The sequence below is a fragment of the Nothoprocta perdicaria genome, unplaced genomic scaffold, assembly GCF_003342845.1.
Source record: "Nothoprocta perdicaria isolate Ctin4 unplaced genomic scaffold, notPer1 scaffold_61, whole genome shotgun sequence".
NCBI lineage: Eukaryota > Metazoa > Chordata > Aves > Tinamiformes > Tinamidae > Nothoprocta > Nothoprocta perdicaria.
The window spans coordinates 451,378-474,761 of NW_020455877.1; the positions used below are offsets into that span (position 1 = coordinate 451,378).

Consider the following 23,384-nt stretch of genomic DNA (forward strand, 5'->3'; position numbering starts at 1 on the left):
TAGTACAAAAAGCATCACAGCATCCAGGTTCAATTTCACAATAYCTTGTGATTTTTTTTTCCAATCAGGAAGCTCTGAGAAGTTCACAGATAAGCTATAGGGTGTTTCCACTTACMCAGGTTTGATTTAATTTGATTGTCCAATATAAGAACCCAACATGGATCCAGACTCTACTTGATCCCATTCACTAGAAGGACTGGAAAACAAGCAAGCAAACTAACTAACTAAAATGTGGAAATGACATCGATTTTCCCCAAGTTTTCCTTTTGCAATCAGTCTACTTCAACCAGAAAGTTCTGAGGAACTATTCTACACAAGAAAATAATGAAAATAATGAAAATAATGAACATGCGATCTTTTTTTTGCCATGTGTGCTATGTTTGCAGTGCTGGTGTTGGAAGAACAGGAGTTTATATTGCACTTGACCATTTAACCCAACATATAAATGATCATGATTTTGTGGATATCTATGGACTTGTAGCTGAGTTAAGATCTGAAAGAATGTGTATGGTACAGAATCTGGTAAGACACATGTATTTATATTCTGTTTTCCGGTTGATAGAAAGTTATCTGACCTCCTACAAAACTAGACTGAAAATCTCATAAATATCAGCTGCCTAATGCATTTCCTACTAATTCTTGCTTCTATTTGGATTGCAAGTATCATATGTATGTTTTACATATAATGAATTGTAATTTGGCCAGTAAAGTCTTGACAAGTTCTGGGAGGAAAAAAAAGAAATTAACTCTTAGAGCCATAAGCAGAATTTCTTATACTATTTCAAGTGCTAAATAAACAGGGTTTTGCCCACACACTGTTTGCCCGTATTTAGTTACAACTTACCTGTATTTTTTGTACATATGTTTCACAGTTTTCCAAACTTTTTATATGCCTTTGACCCAGTTCCCTGATTCTTTTAAAATTGCTTCAGATAAATAGCATATCTGAATGGAACTAAGCACATGTAAATACAAGGCAGTAGTGTCTTTTGGATCTAAAATAAACACCTATCTGGCAGGCTACAAAGTTTGGTATCGCTTAGTGATGACCTGGTAATAAGAAGAAAGATTTCTCCTGTACGTGGAGGTCTGGCTATCCAGAAGTGAGAAATAACAGGATTTAAAGCTGATCCTAAATACCTAATGGAATAGAAATCTGGCTGTGTTCCCTCTCCCTCTTTTCCTTCCTGTTGGTTTAATAACCTTATCTAATTCAGGGTGGACTTGAAAATGAGGTTATAAATCCCATGGGAGGCAAGCTGGTCTTACGGTCCCGACTCAAGTGCCTTATTTCAACTTTTAAACTGTAGGCAATTAATATGGTTACATCTGGATCCTTACACAAATCTGGGATGCATTCGAGCACAACTGAAGTAAACAACACTGTACCTTGAACCCAGGATGCCACTGTGACATATAAAAGGAGATATCACTGAAATAACGCACAGAAGCACAGTATATAATATATACCAGTATATTAGAGGATTTTATTGAAGCTAAACAATTGACAGGACTTTGCAATAATGATGAATTCAGGAAAGCCTTTTTATTTGTTTTGTTTTTACACTTCTGACCACAAACAGATTCATCTGCAACTATATTTCTTAGCTAGGAAGACAACATGATGAGAGTCCTCCCAAAATKAAGCCTTCAAGCAGGAAGACATTTGATAAGATCAGTGCACATTTTTAAAATGTGCATCATTTTTCCTCACCTCTGCACTTGCATATTTTGGCAAAGGCTAGAAAATGACGTGCCAAAACGTAATGGGAGAAGATGCTCTCACAGTGCTGATCTCAAATGAGATCAAAGACAGGAAGCGTTATTCTGCGTCCTCTTGGCAAAATCCCGAGACAGGTTGTTCTGCACAGGTCATTTCTAATTCACATTTGCAAGATTACGAGGTGYAGAGCAGCACTGAAACTTACTCCCAAAATACTGAATCGTATAAAGATTTATGAGGGATTCTGTAGGCAAGCTATTCTGGCAGCTCTGTTATAAAACACTGTTTAGTGGTCTGTAATTTGAATTTTATGTGATCGGCATTAAGAGAARAGTCTCATTTCTTTACAGAACTCTTTTACAAATCCCTCAAGTTAAGCTGTTTGCAAGAGGCATGAGCAAAATAAATAAAAAATGGTTGCTTTCAGACCTATTTTTGCCTGTTTGTAACTTCAAAACAGTTTTCCTTTTGCCAATAGAGCCATTCTTTGGTCCTATAGCCAACTGTCACAGAGCAGCCTGCGTCTGTGCAACCAGACGTCTCTGCAGTTACCACACTCCCCACAAAAGCCACTGCACCCAGTCCATCTATAAGGAATAACCCACGCTCTGTACTGACTCCTGGTATAGATCAAGGCAAAGGGAGGGACAGATCAGACCATTTGCAGTCATTTTGATGGTCAGGTTTCATTTGCTGACACTGTGCCAGACCCTGTAATTCCCTAACGCAGAGGCAGTCTCACTGTCCTGGCATCCTGCGAGGTGACCTGCACACTAGCAAGGCCTGCCCTTCAGCTGAAGGTGAAGTGCTTAGACTACTCATTAGTGAAATATGTCTTCTCTCCCATATCCAATCATACAAAAACCTTAAAATAATGAAGAGTGTTATTAATTAGCAGGGAAGATACAATAGCAGCCATACATTCCCCAGATATCAGTACAAAGGTTATTCCAAAGTGATGCCAGGCTATTGTGTCAGTAAGTAACCTAGTGAAAAAGCATCCCTCAGGGGCCTGTGAAAGTCTGTTTTAGATATCTAGGGGAACTGGAACCATGACCCTAAGATACATCCATGTAAATAAATTCTTCTTATAAATCTGAAACACTTGAAAAGTTCTGAAATAAAATAGTAGTTATTTAGTAATAGTAATAGTAATAGTAATAGTAATAGTAATAGTAATAGTAATAATAATGTATTTATCTGCACAAAAGCCAATCAGTTGAGTCAGACCCTGCTTTTATGTACATCAGTCTTTGAACAGTCAGTGTGTGAATGTGCTTAATCCATTTCTTTCTTTTTTCACCCTTTTATTTTTCTCTTTTCTGAATTGTTACCTAGAGTTACTATTTCCTCAGAAGTTTGGTCCCCTAAAAATGATGCTACAGTCCAATAAAGCATCACTAAAAATAGGACATTTGGGCTCTTAGCAATGATGCACGCTTCTAGAACATGCAGATTTGCTTGAATTTTTTGTATTTTAGTGCACCCTGCTGGTTTTCCGTGTGCTAGAAAGTTTTCATGTTTAAGTTTTCTATTTATGCTTTCTATGCTTTAAGTTATTCTATTTAAGTTTTCTTATTATGACTGTAACTTCAGTCTGTATATAGTCTGAACATAAAAATAATGAAACCTCTTTTCATAGAACAAATTTTTACAGAAATTTGGGGAACTGTTTTTCTCTGTTACATTTAATATGATTTTATATGTTATAATTTATATAATACATATTATATTTATATATTCTTATATATTATACTGTATATATTAGATACATTAGATATCGTACATTTCACTGAGCATAAGGATTAACATCTTTTGGCAAATTTAACAAAAAGTACCTCATAATTGATGAAATTAGGTTCGATCTATATGCTATGACAATAAAAGCACTGAAGAAGTTGTTGAGTTAAATTGCAATTACTTTAAGACCATCTGAACATTTATATTAAAAAAGATAAGTTTTTTACTACTAGAAATATGTTTTTCTTCTAATCTAATCTTCTGTCTTTAAATTCACATCATACAGGCACAGTATATATTTTTGCACCAGTGTGTACTGGATCTGTTGACAAGCAAGGGAAGCAGTCAGCCCATATGTTTTGTAAATTATTCAGCACTGCAAAAGATGGACTCTCTGGATGCCATGGAAGGTAGGTAGATGCAAATTGTCCCAAAATTATTTTTTTCATAGCAGGTGCATTGACTTCTCTAGGGTAAGCATCAGAAAAAAAAAAAAAAGGTATCTCAGAAAGCATTTTTTGGCTTCAGAAGTGTAGAACTCTGGGACTCTGGAGCCTTTTAACCTCCTACATGGAAATGCTCATTAGAGCAGCTACTTACTATTTTTCCCTCTGAGATATTTAATATTCAGCCAAGTTATCTTTATGTAAAAGGTAATGTGATGCATCTTTTCTTTCCTGTAGGTGACGTGGAACTTGAATGGGAAGAAACTACCATGTAAATAATAAAACTAAATATTAGATRTATCATGGTCTTAAAAATCAAAGTAATTTTTTTTAAGCACAGGGGCCAAAGTGAATTCCCCTATTTTGATGGTTAAAACAAAYACACATGATTGAAACTTTTTCCTCTATCAAAGTGCCTTCATAAATGTATTTTAGTCAGATCACTGAGCAATAAGGAGCTGCAGTAGTTTTCCAGAGACTGTATTGCTGGTTGTTGTACAAATAATGTGTTCAGTATGTATTTAAACTAAAAGTGTGTTCTGAGCATATTTCTTTTTTTCCAATTATCTTTGTAAAAAAAAAAAAAAGACAAAAGAGCCAAATATGATGCAAAAATTTCATATTCCAAGTGGATTTATCTGGGGCTGAATTTGCTGTATTCGTTGTGTTTTGGTTTTGGAGCACTTTTGCTAGATTGGCTTCAACATTGTTTTCAGTTCTTGCAGATTAATTCCAATAYCATCTTAGTGGGTCTTTACCTAAATGTATTTTCTTGCATTTTGCATCTTCCTTTATGAGTGGTAGCGTATCGACTCATGATCCTGAACAGCTGAAGAGTCACCTTCTGACATAGGGAGGATTATTCAGCTTTTACACAGCACACAGTAGCTCTTCAGGGACACTTGGGGCTATTTAAGCTACCTTATAACCACTGAGTTGGGACTTTTTTAAATATACATGGTGAATGCATATGTTCACTGTTGAAGAAAGTATTTTGCATTCTTGCTCCTTTTGTTAACCAGATAAAATAAAGCTGCAAATTTATTATATACTATAATGAATGTTAGACTCATCTGAATAATGGAATGTTTRTAATTTATTCAAATGTCTTGGATGTTGTACTGCTACAAGGCACACTTACAATAAGTTCACAAAATTTCATACTAAAATGTATTATAATACAGTGGTATAAACTACAAAAGCTATTGCTCCTTTGTGAGCTTTRGTGAATCGCTCCAGACATCAAAAAGTATGTGAGGTAATATTTGGGGATTTAATAAAAGGAAACATCTTCTCCTCCCACTGATAATCATTATCAGAGAGATCTGAAGCAGGAATGAGAGAAGCAGGAAGCTGTTGTCTGAGAAACAAAGCAAAAACTGATGGAGTAGGAGGACTACAGAGAAATAATTATATCAYGGTTTTGCACAGAAGTGGCAGTGTTTCCTTGATACCGTTGGGGGTTTCATTGCTCATTTCTTTCTCCATGTAAACAAATGTATCAATCTGAATCATGCTGCAGCTGTGACCTAAATAGGAGTTTCAAAAAAGATATGTGATACCAAGGAGACTTCCAAGTTGCCACCTTATGTTCTGTTTAGAATCCGTAGCCTTATTGAGGGGACAAGCTCGGGAATTCTGACGCCTGGAAAGAGGTGTGGGTGTCTGCACACGCTCGGAGCAGAAGAGTAAAAAATCTCTCCATCTCCTAATTGTAGCTACCAACAGAAAGTACTGTGTAGTATGTAGCTTGCTGCTAATGTATACATAGAGGTTAGTAGTATTTGATGGCCTGTCAGAATGTGGTAAGGGTGGTGCAGTGAGGACCCCTTGTAAAATGGCAGAAAGTGCCAAAGATCTAAAATAAAAATCAAAAGGCAACATTCAAAGAGATGTAAATAGTTGCAGGGATATTTTGGAGAAGTCGTCTCTTGAGATGGCTGACACTACTGGAAACATCACCTGTCGAGCTGAAAGGAAAACAAAGCCTTTTAAAGCTGGAGCCAGGGAGGGAGAGGTGATGTCCACAGCTGTTCAAGTCTCTGGCAAAGCATTCTGTACAGCTCTAGTTTCATGTGGTTCATATGAAACATGTGTTCTTCATTTATTATACATGGACTCTAAAGTATTCTGACAAATTGCTTATAGGGGCTTACAGATGTTTTTCATGAGTTGTATTTGTTTTTGGTAGCAGTACATGCAGCACTGTGATCAATGGACATTATAGAGCCATAATCTGGTATAATCTTGTATCCACAAGGCTGGAATATGTGTGCGTATCCACCCTTGTCTCTGTCCAGTTATGAAGAAAAAGATTCCATGTGGTCTTTTCTCTTCCAACCTTCCTCTCTTTTTGCACCTGCAGTGGCTCTGCTGACAAAACTGGGGATCTAGGGCAAGAGTGACATTCAATCAACAGCTATTTTAAGAATATATATACATAACCCAACACACCATTCTTACTCTTATTTTTGCCACTTAGTTTTCTAGAGATTCTTGRCATTACTAATGCAGTAAGAGTGTACTTTATCAAAACCAGAAACTGAAAGAAAACAGAAGAGTGACAGAACTCTATAGGATGGTTACAATTATATTGAAATTAGGTATTTGCCTAATTATTAAATTATACAGGCAATTTCTATAGAAACTATTACATGTAGCCAATTCGACTGTACATCTCTAGAAGGGGCTGCCATCAGTGCTCTCAGGAACTGATACATTATGTTGGGAAATGTCATTTCATAAAGCCAACAGAACATGACATTCATATTGAATTTAAATCACATTTATAGTGTTATAGGAGCTGATAAAATAATCTGCACATTCTAACWTCTGCATTTACTGTGTAGATGGAACTATACAGTAATTTAACTTCATAATGTGAAAAGCTATATGGAAGATTAATAATGTATCCTCTCTATATTGTTGTAATACAAAGGGTGGTGATATAGAATTAATAAGAAAAAAACAAGAAATAGCTTTGCATTGACTGTGCTTCCTCCTAAATTACAAATGACCGTGACCTTTCCTGGGTATGTGCAGAAATGTCTAAAGCCTTTTATATTTGTCATGATTCAAAAGTCCTGGAATTAGAAAAAAATACTATTAATATATAAAAAGAATAGTAAGAATATTGAAGCAAAATAGTGTCGGATGCTGGCTTTTAGATCTATGTTCTTGTGCACAGCTCTGATTGACTGAAAATCTTCATTTGCAGATTCAGGACACAAGGGCCTGAGAGGTCTGTGGTCAAAAGAGATTATTGCCAAAAATACTTTTACAGCAARCTAAAAAATACTGAAAAAGACATGTTTTAGAGTGTGTATTACGTATATATGAAACATTGTTTAAAATCATCATCTATCCACAGTAATAATGATTAGCCGGGTCCAAATTCATTTTTGTTTTAAGAGCTATGGAAGTTGTCCAATTAGCTGGTTTTGTTTCAGAGGATTGACTGCATGAGCAGTGAAATAAGACTGCTTTGTAATAAAGGGGCCACATGCCCATTTGGTGCCGCAAAACCTGCAGTATGTTGACTGCAATGGACTGTGACTGGTAGCCTGAACCAGTACAACRAGAACGTGTACCGAAAGGTAACCCACTGCTTGATCGCTTTTCCATGCCTGCCGTGTCACCGCTGCACCGTGCTGAAAAGACCAAGTCCTTTCCAGCAGCATTAGTCACAACTGGGGAGTTCTGTTCGTTTATTTGTTTGTCTTGCTTGTGTCTGTGTGACTGTATTAGAAGGAAGTGTAAACAGGAGTATGGATCATCGTAAGCCAAATAATGCAGACGTGATCTACAGGTGTACCTTGTTCTCAGGTAGGTGCTTAGATGCCTCTTTTACTCCAAACCTTCTCTCTATCCTCTTTTCTCTGAGAGGATTTGCAGATGGCATCAGGGAATCCGAGCTGCATTTTTTCATTGACCCCAGAACACATTTTCTTCCTTCTTCTATRTGGATATAGTTAGGAGGCTTGAGACAAGTGCCGACATACTTGGGTGGTTCATCTCCGAGCTGAACTGTGATATCAGTTGCATGTCTCTGCAGTATAGGCACTGTATGCCTTAAGGATAAAATAAATTACTAGCTTCCTATCTAGAAGTTTCTCTTACCACTATTAAAAATTGCAGCATAAATTTTAGTACTGGTCATTGTTCAGTGTCACTTGAAGACAGGAAGATGAATTGAGCATTTGATATTTTTTGTGGCAATTCTCTTTTTCCCAATGACTTCTTTCAGACTATGTTGAACTAATCACTTATTTTAAGGGTATTCTCCAAGCTCTCTCTTTGCGTAGGCCCTTTCTCAGATTCCACTGTGTAATGTAAACTGAACATCAATGGCTTTTCATCACTGAGTAATGATGTCTACAGGCCCTTTCAAAGATCTCACTTCACCAGGCGAAGTTTGGTATGAAGTCGTGCCTCTACATTTCAGTTGAAAGACAACATTTAGATGGTTTCAGTTATATTTGGATCATCTTACTCTGCTTGTTGATTGGTGTTACCAGGGTGATCTTTTTGTGGGATGACAGCTGCACACAGCTCTCCAGCGTAATCATGAATAAACCATTCCAGTACTCTTTATAGTCAATAATGAGCTGAAGGAAATTTTACAAGGATATTCCTAAAATATTTTGTTGGAGAAGAAGTTCTGGATGATATAAAAAGAATACTTGGGTACAGGAAATCTAATACGCAACCAAAGCTTTACCCTTCACAGTTGCATTCCACAGGACTTGCTGTGCGGGAAGCGTCCCTGGAGACACACAGGGCATATTTGCAGACAACAGAATTCAATCTTTGAGCCAAGTGCTGCAAGATACTGAGCACCCTGTCAGCCAAACAGTGAAACACTTAAGTAGCCCTTACTATAAGACGAAAACAAAATAAAAAGAAAATATAAAAACTTATTTTTAACATGTMATGCAGTTTATGAGACAATATCAAAATGAACCGGCTTGGAAAAATTTTATAGAAATCAATTGAGCTGATGCTTGTAATTGATGGTATGGTCTTCTGGAAAATCATTTGATTTTATAGGTGATTAGTACGGTATAAAAATTTTWAAAAGAATTATATATCTTTTTATTTCCTACTGGTATGACCCAGTTAAAATGAGAAATGGTATTTTTACTGTTTTCCATTGGAACAGTATTTTGCCTATAACTAATTGATCAAGATCTATATATTCCTGGTATAATGAAGGAAAATTGGAACTTACAAAAAATGTGCAACTTGGAAAATACTGGATTCAGAGCTGCTATGCCTATTTGGACAATGAAAAAATGCTCATGGAAGCAGGTCTTTATGTGCAAAAAAATCCCAAGCATGCATTTTCCAGTAAAAAAAAAAACAAAAAACACACACACACCCCTATCAGAAGTGGCCATTATTGACTCACTCTCAGTGAAATAGGCATTAAAAATAAAAAACTTACTCTGCTTTTTAATCGTTTCTGTCACTATATTTCTTACTTCTTTTCTGATACCCTGAGGTGAGATAGATTTGAGGCCATATCTACACAGCACCTTTAACAACGTTACACAAGTAAACAGCAGAAGGTTTTGGTATGATTCTAATGCATATTTCTTTCTTTTTATTCACTTAAAAAATTACTCAGAGTAACTCATAGACAGAGTGTGGACTTTTTTTTCTTTTCTTGTCTTTTACTTATTAAGAAGTATAGTTAGTACAGAGAAGAGGGCTCTTTGCTTTAATGAGAGCATAAGCAAAAAAGTAATTAAACATGTATGTGTGTGTGTGTATGTGTCTCCCCAGGTCTGCTGCCTGAGGGTGGTAGCAGTGGGATACTTGGGGCAAATGCAGTTAAATTATATTTATTCACTTCTAAATTGAAAAATGTATTACCAATCCCTTTCTCACTGTCCAGCACAAAAGCTGTTTGCTAATCTACCTTTAGCTTCGTTCACCCTAGCTTCATTTAGCTGTTTCTTACAGAATTCTCCTGATGTTCTGTACATTTTTACAGCGATACCCCACAATCWGGGCTTGCGTTTGGCACAGACTCCTGCACTGAGCTGTGGTGGCACAGAATTGCAGTCTAGGCAGGGGCAGGTAATGGCCTGAGGAGACGGCTGCCTCGCTTGCAATCTTACCCCTGCGGAGAGCAGGAGAGTCATCTGAGAGCAGCCAGGGAGTCCAGAAAACCTTCCCAAAGTCGAGTGGCATTTGTATGTGGGACTTTAGTCTGGATCTGCTAAGAATAAACAAAGACAAAGAAATTCAGAGCTAGGCTGTCACTGAAACCATTTCGTTCTGTCAGCAGCTAAAACCCTACACATTATTGCAATAAGACAAACAGATGCACCTTCCCAACTGGGACATTATAACTTCCATATTAAAGATCACTGATCACCTGTGATTTGGCTTATGTTCTTGTTCAGTGGTAATACCCCAATGAGATCAGCACTGTAACCTTCCTCCATGCCAGAGCTGAACCAGCCTAGCTACTCGTTACCATCAGCAACCCATTCCTACTCATCCACCTTAAGCCTTCACTGCCAATGGGAAACACGGACATGCATACACACGGCAGCTCGTCTCAGATCTCAAACAGATGTTTAAGAGAAGCACACTTCRAGAGAGGTTAGTTTATTCTATGTCTCTACTGTCTACCAAGTAGTATATCCTGTAAATGCCAGCAGAGGAGTATATTTTCTAAAAAAAATATACCATTTTTGAATATCTTCTGAAAGGTCCCCTATAAGAAATGGAGCATGTATGTAAATATATCACATAATTCTATGTCCAATGTCCTATGCAAAGAAGAGAAAGTCRTGAGGACTCAGCTGCATGATACTGAGCAGCACAACCTCTGGTTTCACTGGTATTAATAGGGTCAAACTCGCACAGCAATACAGTCCTTCTCATGGTTGACACACAAAGTTTCGATACATTTTCCCTCTTTATCTCTTTTCTATTCTTCTTTTGATGACTTTGGAATAGATATAGGTTGCCTTAAAGGTTATTGAATAAAATGATGAGCTAATCTGATAAAATGGCTATCATGATGGTGCTTTGATTAATAACTAACAATGGATTCTTTAATAATAATGACTATATTATCAGATTCTTTAAAGCTATGCCTACTACTTGTGAGGTGACTGTTATTGAAGGAACATGTCTGCTAAATATCTTGTATATTAAGATTGACTGAATGTTCAAGAGGCAAATAGACTTCTTGACTTTCCCCTTCTTTTTTGCGCTTCCGATTCTTACATTTATTAGCACTCAGATTGTGTGATCTTGCCTGGTTGCTGGTTAATGGAGAGTAATGTTGTGGGCTATACTAGCCATAGACAAACTCAATGAAACCAACTGTCCTCTCCTAGATACTGCTGGGCTTTCTCTAGTGGACAAGACTGGGCATCACTACTGGTAGTTCTGTGCTAGACTGGGAGAAGAGCTGACCCAAGGGATCACAGACCTTGCATATAGAAAACAAAACATTTAATTTATATTTATCTTCACTCCCTACCTAAAAACACTATTTTCCCACCTTTTGCTTGTCCTGTCTGCTTAGATTTAGGCACTCTTTGGGGAAGGCAGTTTCCCCTAGTATGTCTTTCCATATCTCCTAGCATAACTAAGGATACAGTCACGGACGKCAATGCTCATTTGCTTTCTCCTCTCACAATCATCTCAGTACAAACACATGGGCAGTAGTTTCTCAAGAGTCACTATGGTGAGTACCACTCTGCCATGGTAAGTACCACTGTGCTCAGGGCTTGCTTTGCTTTAAGTATCCCTTCAGCTCTCACATCCCTCATAATAAAGACATAGTGGCAAACAGTGGTTCAGCCAGGGGAGTGGGCATCAGAGAAGGGCATTTGCAGGGAGCTTACTTTACCTTTCTGGAAATGTTTCAAATGAGTAACCTGATAGCACAGCAGGCTACTAAAGCATCCTGCTCCTTATTCAGTCCTTGTATGGACTAAATCATTTGACTCTATGTCAAAGACTATGACAAAGTGTTGATTTATTTATGATACCAATATCCTTTCCAATTTGCTATCACTGTTACAATGTACTGTGTCTACACTTCCTTATCACACATGCACACACAAACATACAGTCAAGCTCAGAAGAATCAAGGGACGTGTCTTAATCTCTCAGATTTGCTATGGTTCACCTGCCTCTGGTTAGCAAAGGGGAAGAATGATTTAGATTTATAGTTGTTTTGATCATTAATAGTCAAGCTATAGAAATAATTATTTAGATTTTAAAAAATAGCTTTGCAAAGGGTCAGACCAAAGGTTCCCTTTTTGAAAGTGTGTGCTGGAACAAGAGGCAAGCTGCTGTAATGGAGCTGTGAAATACTTTAGACTGTCATGTTGTATGGTTCTCCTAGCACAGAACCTGGGTCTTATAAGGAGACTCTGGAAAATGCAAAATTGCTACAACAGCTGAAGGACAGAGAATAGTTCCATTGAGAAAAAAAAAATGATGAACAAGTGTCAAAATGGACAGTTGGTGTTGATTCCAAGAGGATTTAAAATTTAGATGTGAACTTGAAGGAACCATATTAGTAGAGCCAATGTCTGTATGAAAAGAACCTTGTACTTGACAAAAATCCATTGTAAACATTGGACACAGCCTGTGTTATAGTGCTTAAGAGAAAAGAATAGCGTATTAATGAAAATGAAATATATAACTGCTATATCCCACTCATATGATGTGTTTTCCTTTTTCCTGGAAAACAAATTCCAAACACGGGCCAGAGCTTAGTGCACTGATGAACTTTGGGAAGAAGTCCATTTTTCCAAATAAGCAAATCCATAGAAAAGCCATTGGGTTTTATCCACAATAAGATATCAGAAAATACATGAAAGACTCTAAAATATAATAATAATAATATTTTATGAACTATATAGATTTTTTAATCACATTTAAGAAATCAAGAGCAATGAAGAATTATTTATAGTTCTTCTCAGAGAAGGACTGCAAAAATAATAGTGTGTTCTATATTTCGCGRCAACAACGATTGAATTGCACACAGTTTACAAGCAATTCAAGCACAGTTTTTGTGCCAAAGAGCCACCCCGTGACTGGCAGTGAGGCTGTGCTGGCACCACTGGGAAATCCAAACCCYCGGCTCTGGGAGGAAGTGAGCCAGTGGGAGCTGCTGAGGCCAACACCAAGGTCAAAATAACCCAGGCACCTGCCTGTTCCTGTCCCACAACAGAGCAGGGAGAACATGGCAGGGGCAGCATCATCTCTTACCTATGAGTTTTTGAAGAAGTAGGCTCTTCCCGTGCTACCTGCAGTACTAAAACACAYGGCCTGTGGCTCGATGACATGTGAGGTTTAGGCATGCAGATGATAGATGAGATCCTGCCATCCACACTATATTCTTTGAAGCTCTTTTGTGTATGAAGCTCTTTTTCTTTCTTTTTATTTCTTTTTGTCTAAATGTCAGAGAGAGAGGTGCYGAGAACAAGGTAAGTCATAAAATAGGAATTGGTTTTCACTAGAAAAGCTCAAGGACACTTAAGTGTTACAATGTTTAACTCTTAAATATTCTGCTGCTCAGCAGAATCCTTAGTAATAAGTATACGCCCAAACTCAAATTATCTAGARAAACAGCTACTAAAGGAAGACACTCTAAGAACTGACATGAGTAGGATTTAGGGGATTTCATGTACTGATAGTGCAAATAAAAAGAGGCAGGGCATAGGCACCCACACAGTCCCAAGACTGTGTCATCCTGTCACTTGGGAATTCTCATTTAGTTATGAACTAATTCAATTAGGAATTGCTAAATCTAATTTCCCCTTCTAAAATAAAAAACAGTGAGTAAATCTCTAACCTAATATTTTAATCACTCACCTGACAATGTAGGAGACTGATTTATTTTCATCCTCTSCTTGATTCAGAACAGGATCTGAAATAAGCTGTCCCCTGGGGAAAGGCAGCCAGGGAATAACGTGCGCACAGTCATGCAGCAGTGCCGCTTTCAGGAATAAYCAAATATTCACTCAGAATATTTGATACTCATGGAAGCAGCCTGAGGGGGGCAGGCTCTCACATAGATTGTGGAAGACTGATGTTCAAACAACCAAGTTTGATATTAAATAAAATTGCTGAAGCCTGTGCTGGAATGCAGATCTCACCTCTCTCTTCTGARAGCTCCAATAGATATGATCCATTTCTTTTTCCTTCCCTAGTTCTCCTCAGTTTTCCCAGATTTTTTTTTCCAGTAGGAAATAATAACAGCATATATCATAGAAAAAATAAGGTCATAGAAAAAATAAGGTTAGGAAGTCTCATAGTCTGTTATATTCTGCTTGAAGGCTACATCATTTCTGGTAGAGGCTTGCACAGCTCCTGCTTTCCATGCAAACCAATCTGGTGTTTATTTCTCCTTCAGTGAGGAAACTTAATCTTACCCTCAGCATCCCTTGCTATAACTAATTACATAATTTAATGTTAACAAAGTTAATTGTGCTRATAACTAAATGCACTTGAACTTATCATCACAGTTTGAACTGACAAAAGCATTAAGCACAGCGTCATCTATTAATGGTGTTCTCTCTGCTCAGACTCCCTTAGTTTTCTTGCTAAGCTGGAATACTTACCACATTTCCTCTTGTGTTTTGTGTCTTTTGGTAATTGCTTCTTGTTGTGTCCCTTGCCTGTCACATTCTGTCAAACTCTGCCAACCTCAGTTGCACCATTTCTTTTTGTCCCACGTTGTTCATGACTGTTCTCCCTCAGCATTACACTAGACTCATAGCATGATTTAGGTTGGAAAGGACTGGAATCTAGGACTAACCTGAAAGTTTSTTCTGGTTGTTCTGAGTCTTGTCTCTACATCATTATCTCTCCTCTTGTTTCACTACTTGATGGGCCACAATCTCATGAAGAAGAATGACATCCTGGTAAATACTGAACTGCTGCATAAAATGCACCTAGGAAAGGTGATGATGATGCCATGATGAAAAACTTGGCAGCCTTACGGTTCAGACATCTCCAAGGTTTTGTAGCAGGGCTTGACAATCTGCATGGCGAATTTTGGCACACCTTATCTCCTCGTAGCAACTTCTCRCAGTGGCAAAGAACAAGCACGTTCAGGTAAACCAGCCTGATTTACTTCTGCTTCCATCAGGAAAATTAAACTTACCTGGATTTAGACTAAGCATGAGACAGGTCAGACAAGCCTGAGCATTGCTGAAGAAACCAGTTTGGCTTAGCTCAATATCTGCTACCACATACCAATTCTTGTGGTAAAATAGAATGTAAGGATGGCAGAGAGGAATCCAAACTGCTCCTACGAGTACTGCAATGCCTCAGACAAGACAGATAAAGTCGTCAAGATCTGATCTAAGAAGCTAAGAAGCCACTTTGCTGGACTAATGTAAACAAATTAGACAACGGGGATTATGCAGGACAATGAAGGATTGACTAGTATCACCATACAATCTCTTTAGAATATTAGTGTATTTCTGGTTGTCATCGCCATAGCCAAGCCTGGCTGCTTACCAGGAACAGCAGCATGTAACAATAATAGCTTAAACCAAAAAAAAAAAAAGAAAGAAACTGTATAACTTGAACTCATCAGGTACAAGAGTAATTCTATTGTCAGATATTACTCAACTGCAAACAAATGATGTTCTATATTACTACCTCAGGTATTTGTGATGAAAATAATCTCAAGCTATTTCGATCAAAAACCATCATGGTCAGAAAGACAATTCCTTGAAAGTTGAGTCTATAAAAGCATTCCATATTACAGCCTGCAGRGAAATTTTGGAGTGCCTGAAAGTCACATTGGGTAGTTTGACTAATGACAGACTCATTTACATCTCTGCATATAGTGGCATCAATTTGAGTTACAGACACTTGTTGGTTGTACAATTGGTTAGTGCACACACACACGTGGAATTCTTGAATACACAATGTATGACTAAGGTGACTCTGACTTTTTCAGAAACAAAACCACAGTTATACGAATGATTACATAGCTCATGGTGCTGAGGAAAAGAGGCTTACTGATTTTAGGCAGCTTCTGTGTTCACTCTCAAATTCTTATTTGCCAATCAGTTCAAGCACCCTATCAGCATATACTTATCTTCAGTCAATGAATGTCATATATCTCAAGAAACGGACACTGCTTCCTCCAGTTTCAAATTTTCTTCACTTAGTTCAAATACCTGACTTTATGAGCAACTTAAAATTTCCCCAAGATGCTGAATAAATTCACTGTTCATTGAATGCATGGTCAGCACATAACCAAAATACAGAACACTTGGAATTCTGTAAAATGTTACAAAATTCCTGGAATTATGAAAACTTCAAATTGGAGATGTTTGACTGATGATGGTCCCCAATGAGAGGTGATAACCTGAACATCTGTAGATTCTTTGTTATTGATCAAGTGTTGTTGCTGCCTGTTGAAAATCAAGTTTTGCGAAGACACTTTCTCTGACTCAAGAAGTACCTAATTACCGGCCAAAAATAGGCACTGAGGATGCTTGAATGCCTTCCCATATGACCTTTCAGCTTCCACAATGAGACAGTTAGTAAAGCCAGTGTCATTTTTGTGATTGCTTAATAACATCTTGTTTCCTCAAGTACTCAAACCAGTAACAATTGACATAAGCTAAAACGCGGATGGATGGATGGATGGATGGATGGATGGATGGATGGATGGATGGATCCAAATTTTCTGTAAGTCAACATGGCATTTGGATCCAAACAGAACAGCACTAATAATCTAGAAACTTTTAGGGGCAAATAAAGTAGGATGGGCTTTGTAAGGGATACAAAAAAATATAATTGACTCTTCACGGAAAACCACCATCAAAGACAATTTTCTGTCTTACCCATGTAAGATCAGCCTTCCCATAATCTAACTAATGATCATACTTGTGAACATTTCAGAGACTTTTCGTGTTTTGTTGTACATATTCTACATATAATGAAGCTTCTTTATTGTGTTGTTAAATACTCATTTGATGCTTGAAGATGAGAATCTTTGTCAGGCCATTCTGTCTCAAGCTGTTGAGTAGATTCCAGAAATACCACTCAGAATCTTTGAATAGCTGTGCAAAACACCAATGCTCTCATCCACAGTCAAAACAGAAATTTGGATTCTGTATTTTCCAAGGAATATTGAGTTTTCAGTATTTGCACCAATGCCTTTACCAATGGTGATTATTTTCCGACTGTGATGCCTAATTTGATTGCTTTTTTTCTCTTTATGTAATTTCCAGGATAGCATTCAGACGTGAAATGTAGGTTCAGTCTTGCATGTCTTTCTTTTACTTAATTCAATAGATCCTGATTTCTTAAAGCAAATGTAAGAGGAGGACATTCTGTGACTGAATTGTAACCTAGAGAGAGCCTCCTTGCTAATAAGTACAACTGCTCTCATTACCACGGGCTCCCTATTGAATTTGCAATTTGCTAATCAGCATGGCTGCAATTAAACAGTTCCGATGAAAAAGGACGATAAGGTGCAATTACATGAACTGSTAAATGCAATGTTCTATACCTGCCTAACTCCCCCATTTTTATATACAATCCCATTTCAGAAATTAGCAATATATATTCCTAATTGCTTTTATTATTTTTTCACTACTGCTCTTCCAAGCTGAAGGCACTAATTCCCATATAGTTTTTACAGGAAGGCATGCCTTCATACAGTGGCATTTATAATTTATAATTTGTCATGTTATTTAAACATTGATATCTTCAGAAGTCCTAAACACTCTGTCTCTCCCACCAAACAGAATGTGACTGAGCTACTATATTATGTGTGGAGCTATCAAGATAAAAAGAATTAACTGATTATTTGCTATGTGGGGCTTGGTGTTTTCACTGGGTCTACACGTCGTCCATCATGCACAATTACTCCTGTCTATTCTGTCTGTTTTTTCAGTTATTATACTAATAATACTTCTAAATAATAATGAAAATGCTTAACACTTCCAGCCATTTATATCTACTAGTCTGCCGCAATACACAAGTGTGTGTGTTTAAAAAATAATGACACTGCAGGTCAACAGATTCTAAGAAGTCAGCTGTTTCACACTTTACAGCTGAAATATTTTCACTAAGTATAAATATAGCTATATGTTATCTAGTTACTAGTTTCAGAATGAAGATTTAAGATAGTTCTTCCATGAATTCTTTATGCAATCAGAATATATATGTATGGTCTTTCTTTCTGCTAAGCATTTGTTCAGTGTTTAATTATCAAATCATTTTCCAAGAAATATAATTATACTTTCTCCAAGAACCCCAGCACTTACACCAGCTCAGCTGGCACGTTATTTTTATTACATTTTTTTTCCAACAGGGAGTTCAGTCTTTCAGTTTACCCAGTTTCTCTGAAATATTCTGCAGAGTAGACTAGTGAATAATCAAATACAGGTATTTTTTCACCATGTGCTTGCAAGAGTAAGGAGGGAGGAGAGATATATAAGATCTATTTTGTCATACACAATTTCTGGGAACATTATTCCCTTTTCATTCGTGTCATATTTCTTATGTGTCAAATGAACTGCAATGGGGACAAAGARCATCAACTCAACCCAGAGTCTTTCTACAACTTGAGATATTTTATGTTCTCTTTTAGGGTGACCCACAAGGCTCCTTTCCAACTTTGGAGCCTCACAAAAGTAATTTAATGTTGTTCAAAACCAGAACCTAGGTCAGAGGCACTTACTTACCTTAAGTGAAAGACTACTTGAATCCAATAAACTTTAAAATTTTCTATGCCACATATCCCTGGTATATTCAAGGGACCATGTTACAACATCTGGATCCTAGTGTACTTGAAATAACACATTTTTGAGGCTTAAGGAATCTCAAAGTAACTGAAACCTTAGAATCTAAACATAAAAAAAGTTGTTAAGTGAAATGAACAGGGAAGTGAAGGGGTAGAAGATACACAGTTGTATTTCTTGCACYGACAGATCTCAAGTAACCTTAGTTACAAAGCATGTATCTTAAATGACATACAGTAAAATAACATAATGACCTTCACAGCCTAAAAGAGTCTTGCAGCTGTGCAAATGTTCTGATAATAACATGGGACAATATAGGTTATATTCAAGGTCATTATGGCTATTTAATAGAGCAAATTTCTTTCCAGAAGGCTCTTTTTTCTTAAAAGATTTGTTTTCCAAAAAGCAATAGCTATTTTCCTTTTGAAAGTCCATGTACATAATACACATAGGAACATTGCTCCTAGTCCTAGTTATATTATAAAGAGGTCTTTTTTCTTGTTCTTGGTTTCATGTGTGTGTGGTTTTTTTTTTTTTTTTTTTTAAGTTTGGAGGTGATATTGGACTCATGTTTGAGAAAACCACTTTCTAACTAAAGAGATTAGGAAGACATTTCTCCTGGTGAAACCTCTTCAGAGCATCCTGTATGTTCCCTAGAAGCCTCTCTGGAGCCCCTGTTGGTCTCTCTCAGGACATACAGGTGACAGATTTGGTGAGCAATCACCAAATGTGGCAACTCATGAATATTAAAGTCTTGACGGCTGAACACTTGGTTCCCACATTTGGTAGGAGGTATAATTTTAAGGACCTTCAAGTTGTTTTCCGGGTAGAGAGCTGACAGATTTTTACCAGGAAGAGATGTATAGACATTTGTCTTTCAATTACTAGAAGGAGACGGAATATGCAGGAGACTGTCAGTGACACAAAAGGGGCCAGGAATACACCAACCAGTGTACCAGCTCCACGCTGATGAAGAAGGAAAGAGGTTAGAATGAATGAATAACAAAAATGTTTGTAAATCAGGGATCTTTATCCTTGGGGATAAAGAAAGTAGATCTGTAGTAGAATGTTTTTTTCCTTGCTTTAACTTAGAAAAAAAGGGAGAAATTTTATTATGAAAGAATATACAAAAATAGGGTCGTTTGCATTAAGCCCATTAAATCCCAAGGAGATTGGATATACAGCAAGCAAAAGGCTTGTGCAGAGCTGCATAGAGAAAGGAAACTGATTGATGCTTTGAAAAGGGTTGGACATATTCAGACTACCTGAAGTATGATGTGAACATTGACTTCAAATAAATCAGGAATGTATTTATGGAAATTAAGATGATGTCAGTAATACAGAAGTAGCAGGAGTATAAAAATATCCATCAGTGGAAAACAATAAAAAATGTAGTAAATGTCTGGAAGAGATTATAAATAAGYAAAATTATGGACTAAAACTTCATTCCTCAGAGAGCGTGAAGGGACTCTTTACAGATATAAAAACGAAAACTCGAAAGTAGAGCTAATTAAGTTCCACAGAAGGAGTAAATACGACCATATTCGGACCTTGAAACAGACCAGTTCACAGAATCACTCAAGGTGAACTTGAAATCACCTAGTGAGGCATGGAGTCCAGTTCTGGAAACTATCCTTCATATCTGAGCGTACATGTGTTTCAAAGCTGACACTGGCTTAGCACAGCTAAATGCCATACCTAAGGAAGGAGGACAAATAACACTTAGGATGCAGCAGTTATGTCTGCTAAAGTGGAAAACATGTTAGGGGAGCCAMGACATTGTTCTGTAGTTACCATAGACCATCAAAATACTAACGGCATGGCACACAAGTGACTTCAGGCAAGCTGTAACACACATGGCAAGCTTTATATGACCAGCTAATAGACATGTGGGATGTGGAAAGGAAAATAAGGTAAAGATAATGTGTGGAGAACAAAAACTAGAAGTACAARCCATGTAGAATGTAAAAATTACAAATCATGCAGAAATCAATACTTCTTCAAAATCATGAAGGAGTTTGTTTGTCCATAAAGGCAGAACACCACTGAAAATATCAGAACAAATATTGAAATTATAGACAGCAGACAAACAAYTGTTCTCACGAACAAAGGGAATTGTACAGGACAGCGATATAATAGCATTGCTTCCACTCTTTTGGTTAGCTTTAAGAAACAGGAAAATTAGGGCTGAATTAATGACCAGGTAATACCAGGTTAATAAGTCTTACATTTGACTGCAGCTTATTAACTCTACTAAATCATCTAGTGCTATGYGTCTGTAATCAAATGCATTATTAGACTGGCATGTCTGTGTGCCAAARGACACCAGGAAACTGAAAGAATATTGAAAATGGGTGATAAAAGAGTTGTATACATTTTAAGTATAAAAAGGTCAAAAATATAATTATTACCTGGTTTTGTGCTACTATTTAGCTATTGCCCTTTTGATCAAGATTGGGTTTAGATGTCATTGACATCATGTTCTGAAGCTATGAGGAATGAAAATGCATTCCCCAATAACCGTGTGACTCTAAAATGATCTTTCACATAATTACAAAATGTATGATGGCAAAAAAATAATAATAAAAAAAAAAATGAATAGCATGTGGTGTGTTTTACCCTCATGTCACTTTTCATGTCATTGTCCCCCATTTTTTGTCTAATTCCACGCAGAAGTCATCTGCATTTATTACTCCCTTTCCCCCCACAAAGAATAACTGCTCATGGACAGAACCATGGAAAATGTTCTGCTGTTCGGGCAGCAATGGGCCTCTTGTTCCTGATGGGCACTCCCTCCTCCCCGGGAAAAYGTCTTGTAGTAAAATAAATGTGTTTATGCAGTGGTGACTATTTGTCACTGTAGACCCTGACACAGGCATTAAAGCATCTGCCATTTAGAAGTGTGTCTCATAACTGCCCAACATGAGAGCTGTAATGAAATCCTACCTTACCATACTGAACTGGAGAGGTCTGTTTAGTTAGCAAGGTTGCACCTCTCAGATACTAACAGGGCTGTAACTGATATGAACACTAAAGTCCATGCTCAATCCAAGGAAAACGGCAATAATTTGGAGCACTCATACAGCCAAGGTCTCAGTGAAGAAGATTTTTGAAATCTTCCCCTTCCAATACTGGAAAATTATATGAAACTTTCCTTCAGATTTCTACCTTTCTCACTTCTTCACTCCACAGCATGTATTGCCATACTGTGTATGAGGAATGATTCTTCCCACACGCTGTTAAATTCCGATGCTTTTGGCATGTGGGGCACATTCACTTCCTGTGGGCAGTTCCTAAGGCTCCAGGGAGAGTGCACGTGGCACTGTGGATGTACAAATAATATCAGGTATCTGGGCAAGCACTCATTGAATGCAGCCAAGTAAATAATAAAATACAGCTAAACAAAAGTAAGCTGGCAGTCTAACAACAGACTACATAATGTAAATCAAGAATTAGATCTGGTCCATATTGGCCCCTGCAGATCTCTGAAATTCCTACATTTAAGGCCAGGAGAGACCCTAAAGTTCAGGTAAGTTGAGCTCCTGCATCGCACGAGCCATGGAGTCGCATACACTTCATTCCAGCAGTAAAAATTATTCTTTGCTGAATCTCACTAATGTTGTTTTCCTTAAATCTCCCAAAGGTCATTGCCAGTGTAAGAAAAGCTGATCTCCTCACAGAATGACCAAGACTACTAGGAAACTCATCAAACTGTCCCTGTTTCTGTTCATCATATATTTCTGTGGGGAAAAAAAAAAAAAAAGAAAAAAAAAGAAAAGAAAGATTCAGGGACAAATATTAATTCTTTACCATCTTACTTCTCTTTTGTGTACTTTGTATCTTACAGTTTTCTCATCTCTGAGCAGTTTCAAATATCTTTAAAAATGGAAGATGAATGACTCATCCTTCTGTACTTTAAGTACATCTTCATGTACTTACAACTTCTTTCTCAAGGGAAAGCGGCAACACGCCRAGTTTCTCTGCAGTTCTTTGCAGTGTAGTGTGACTATGACTACATTAGCAGGTTGTGTGGGTACATGAGGAGCAGATCTGTGGTGATTCCTACTGTTGGACACCCAACACTAGGATTATATTTCAAGGAGGAATGCTCAGTAGACTGAAGCATTCCTATTAGATGTGGAGAYGCAGATAACTTGTCCTTGGAGTGGCTTCCAGCTTAGTTTTCCCTGAACAGAACCTGCCGACACACTCTGAGAGCACCATGCAGGGAGTATAAAAGTCTAACAAGTGGGGAATATCAGATTCGCTCCATAAGGACATTCGCTCCATAAGGACATGAACACATCCTCTGTGAGAATTTGAATGTACTTCTTGACATTTCAGGAAAAATGGCAGACAATTGACATTCTTACAGCTTAGACTAGTCTCCCAATTATACAATTACAGGTTACAAGGGAAAACAAAATGTGAATGTCAACATATATCTCCAAAGATGTCACCTAGTCCTAKCTGAATTTACCACCAAACTCAGATGAGAAGGTCTATGTGAGAGGTGAAGGTGACTGAGCCTAGTATAATACAGTACAATAAGAGCCTGCACTTGTTCCGTGGTGGAGATGTAGTTTAAGTGGTTGCCTTGAGGACAGAAAATTATACTGAGGACAATATATGACTTCTGTTTTGAAATGAGATGAGCAAGGGCTATAATTTATACAGGAAGTGATACCGTATATCTGATCCAAAAAAAAAGGA

At 37.4% G+C, this 23,384-nt stretch overlaps 1 protein-coding gene across 1 annotated transcript in view; it reads left to right on the top strand.

Annotated features, from left to right (window-relative positions):
• PTPRQ (protein tyrosine phosphatase, receptor type Q) overlaps positions 1 to 4,222 on the top strand; it is a 101,032-nt gene extending 96,810 nt beyond the window's left edge. Inside the window, exons 43-45 of the mRNA XM_026049725.1 lie at positions 387 to 522; positions 3,750 to 3,873; positions 4,147 to 4,222. Coding sequence (XP_025905510.1) covers positions 387 to 522; positions 3,750 to 3,873; positions 4,147 to 4,184 — 298 coding nt within the window. The 3' untranslated portion in view covers positions 4,185 to 4,222. The remainder of the gene's footprint in view (positions 1 to 386; positions 523 to 3,749; positions 3,874 to 4,146) is intronic.
• The last annotated feature ends 19,162 nt before the right edge of the window (positions 4,223 to 23,384 follow it).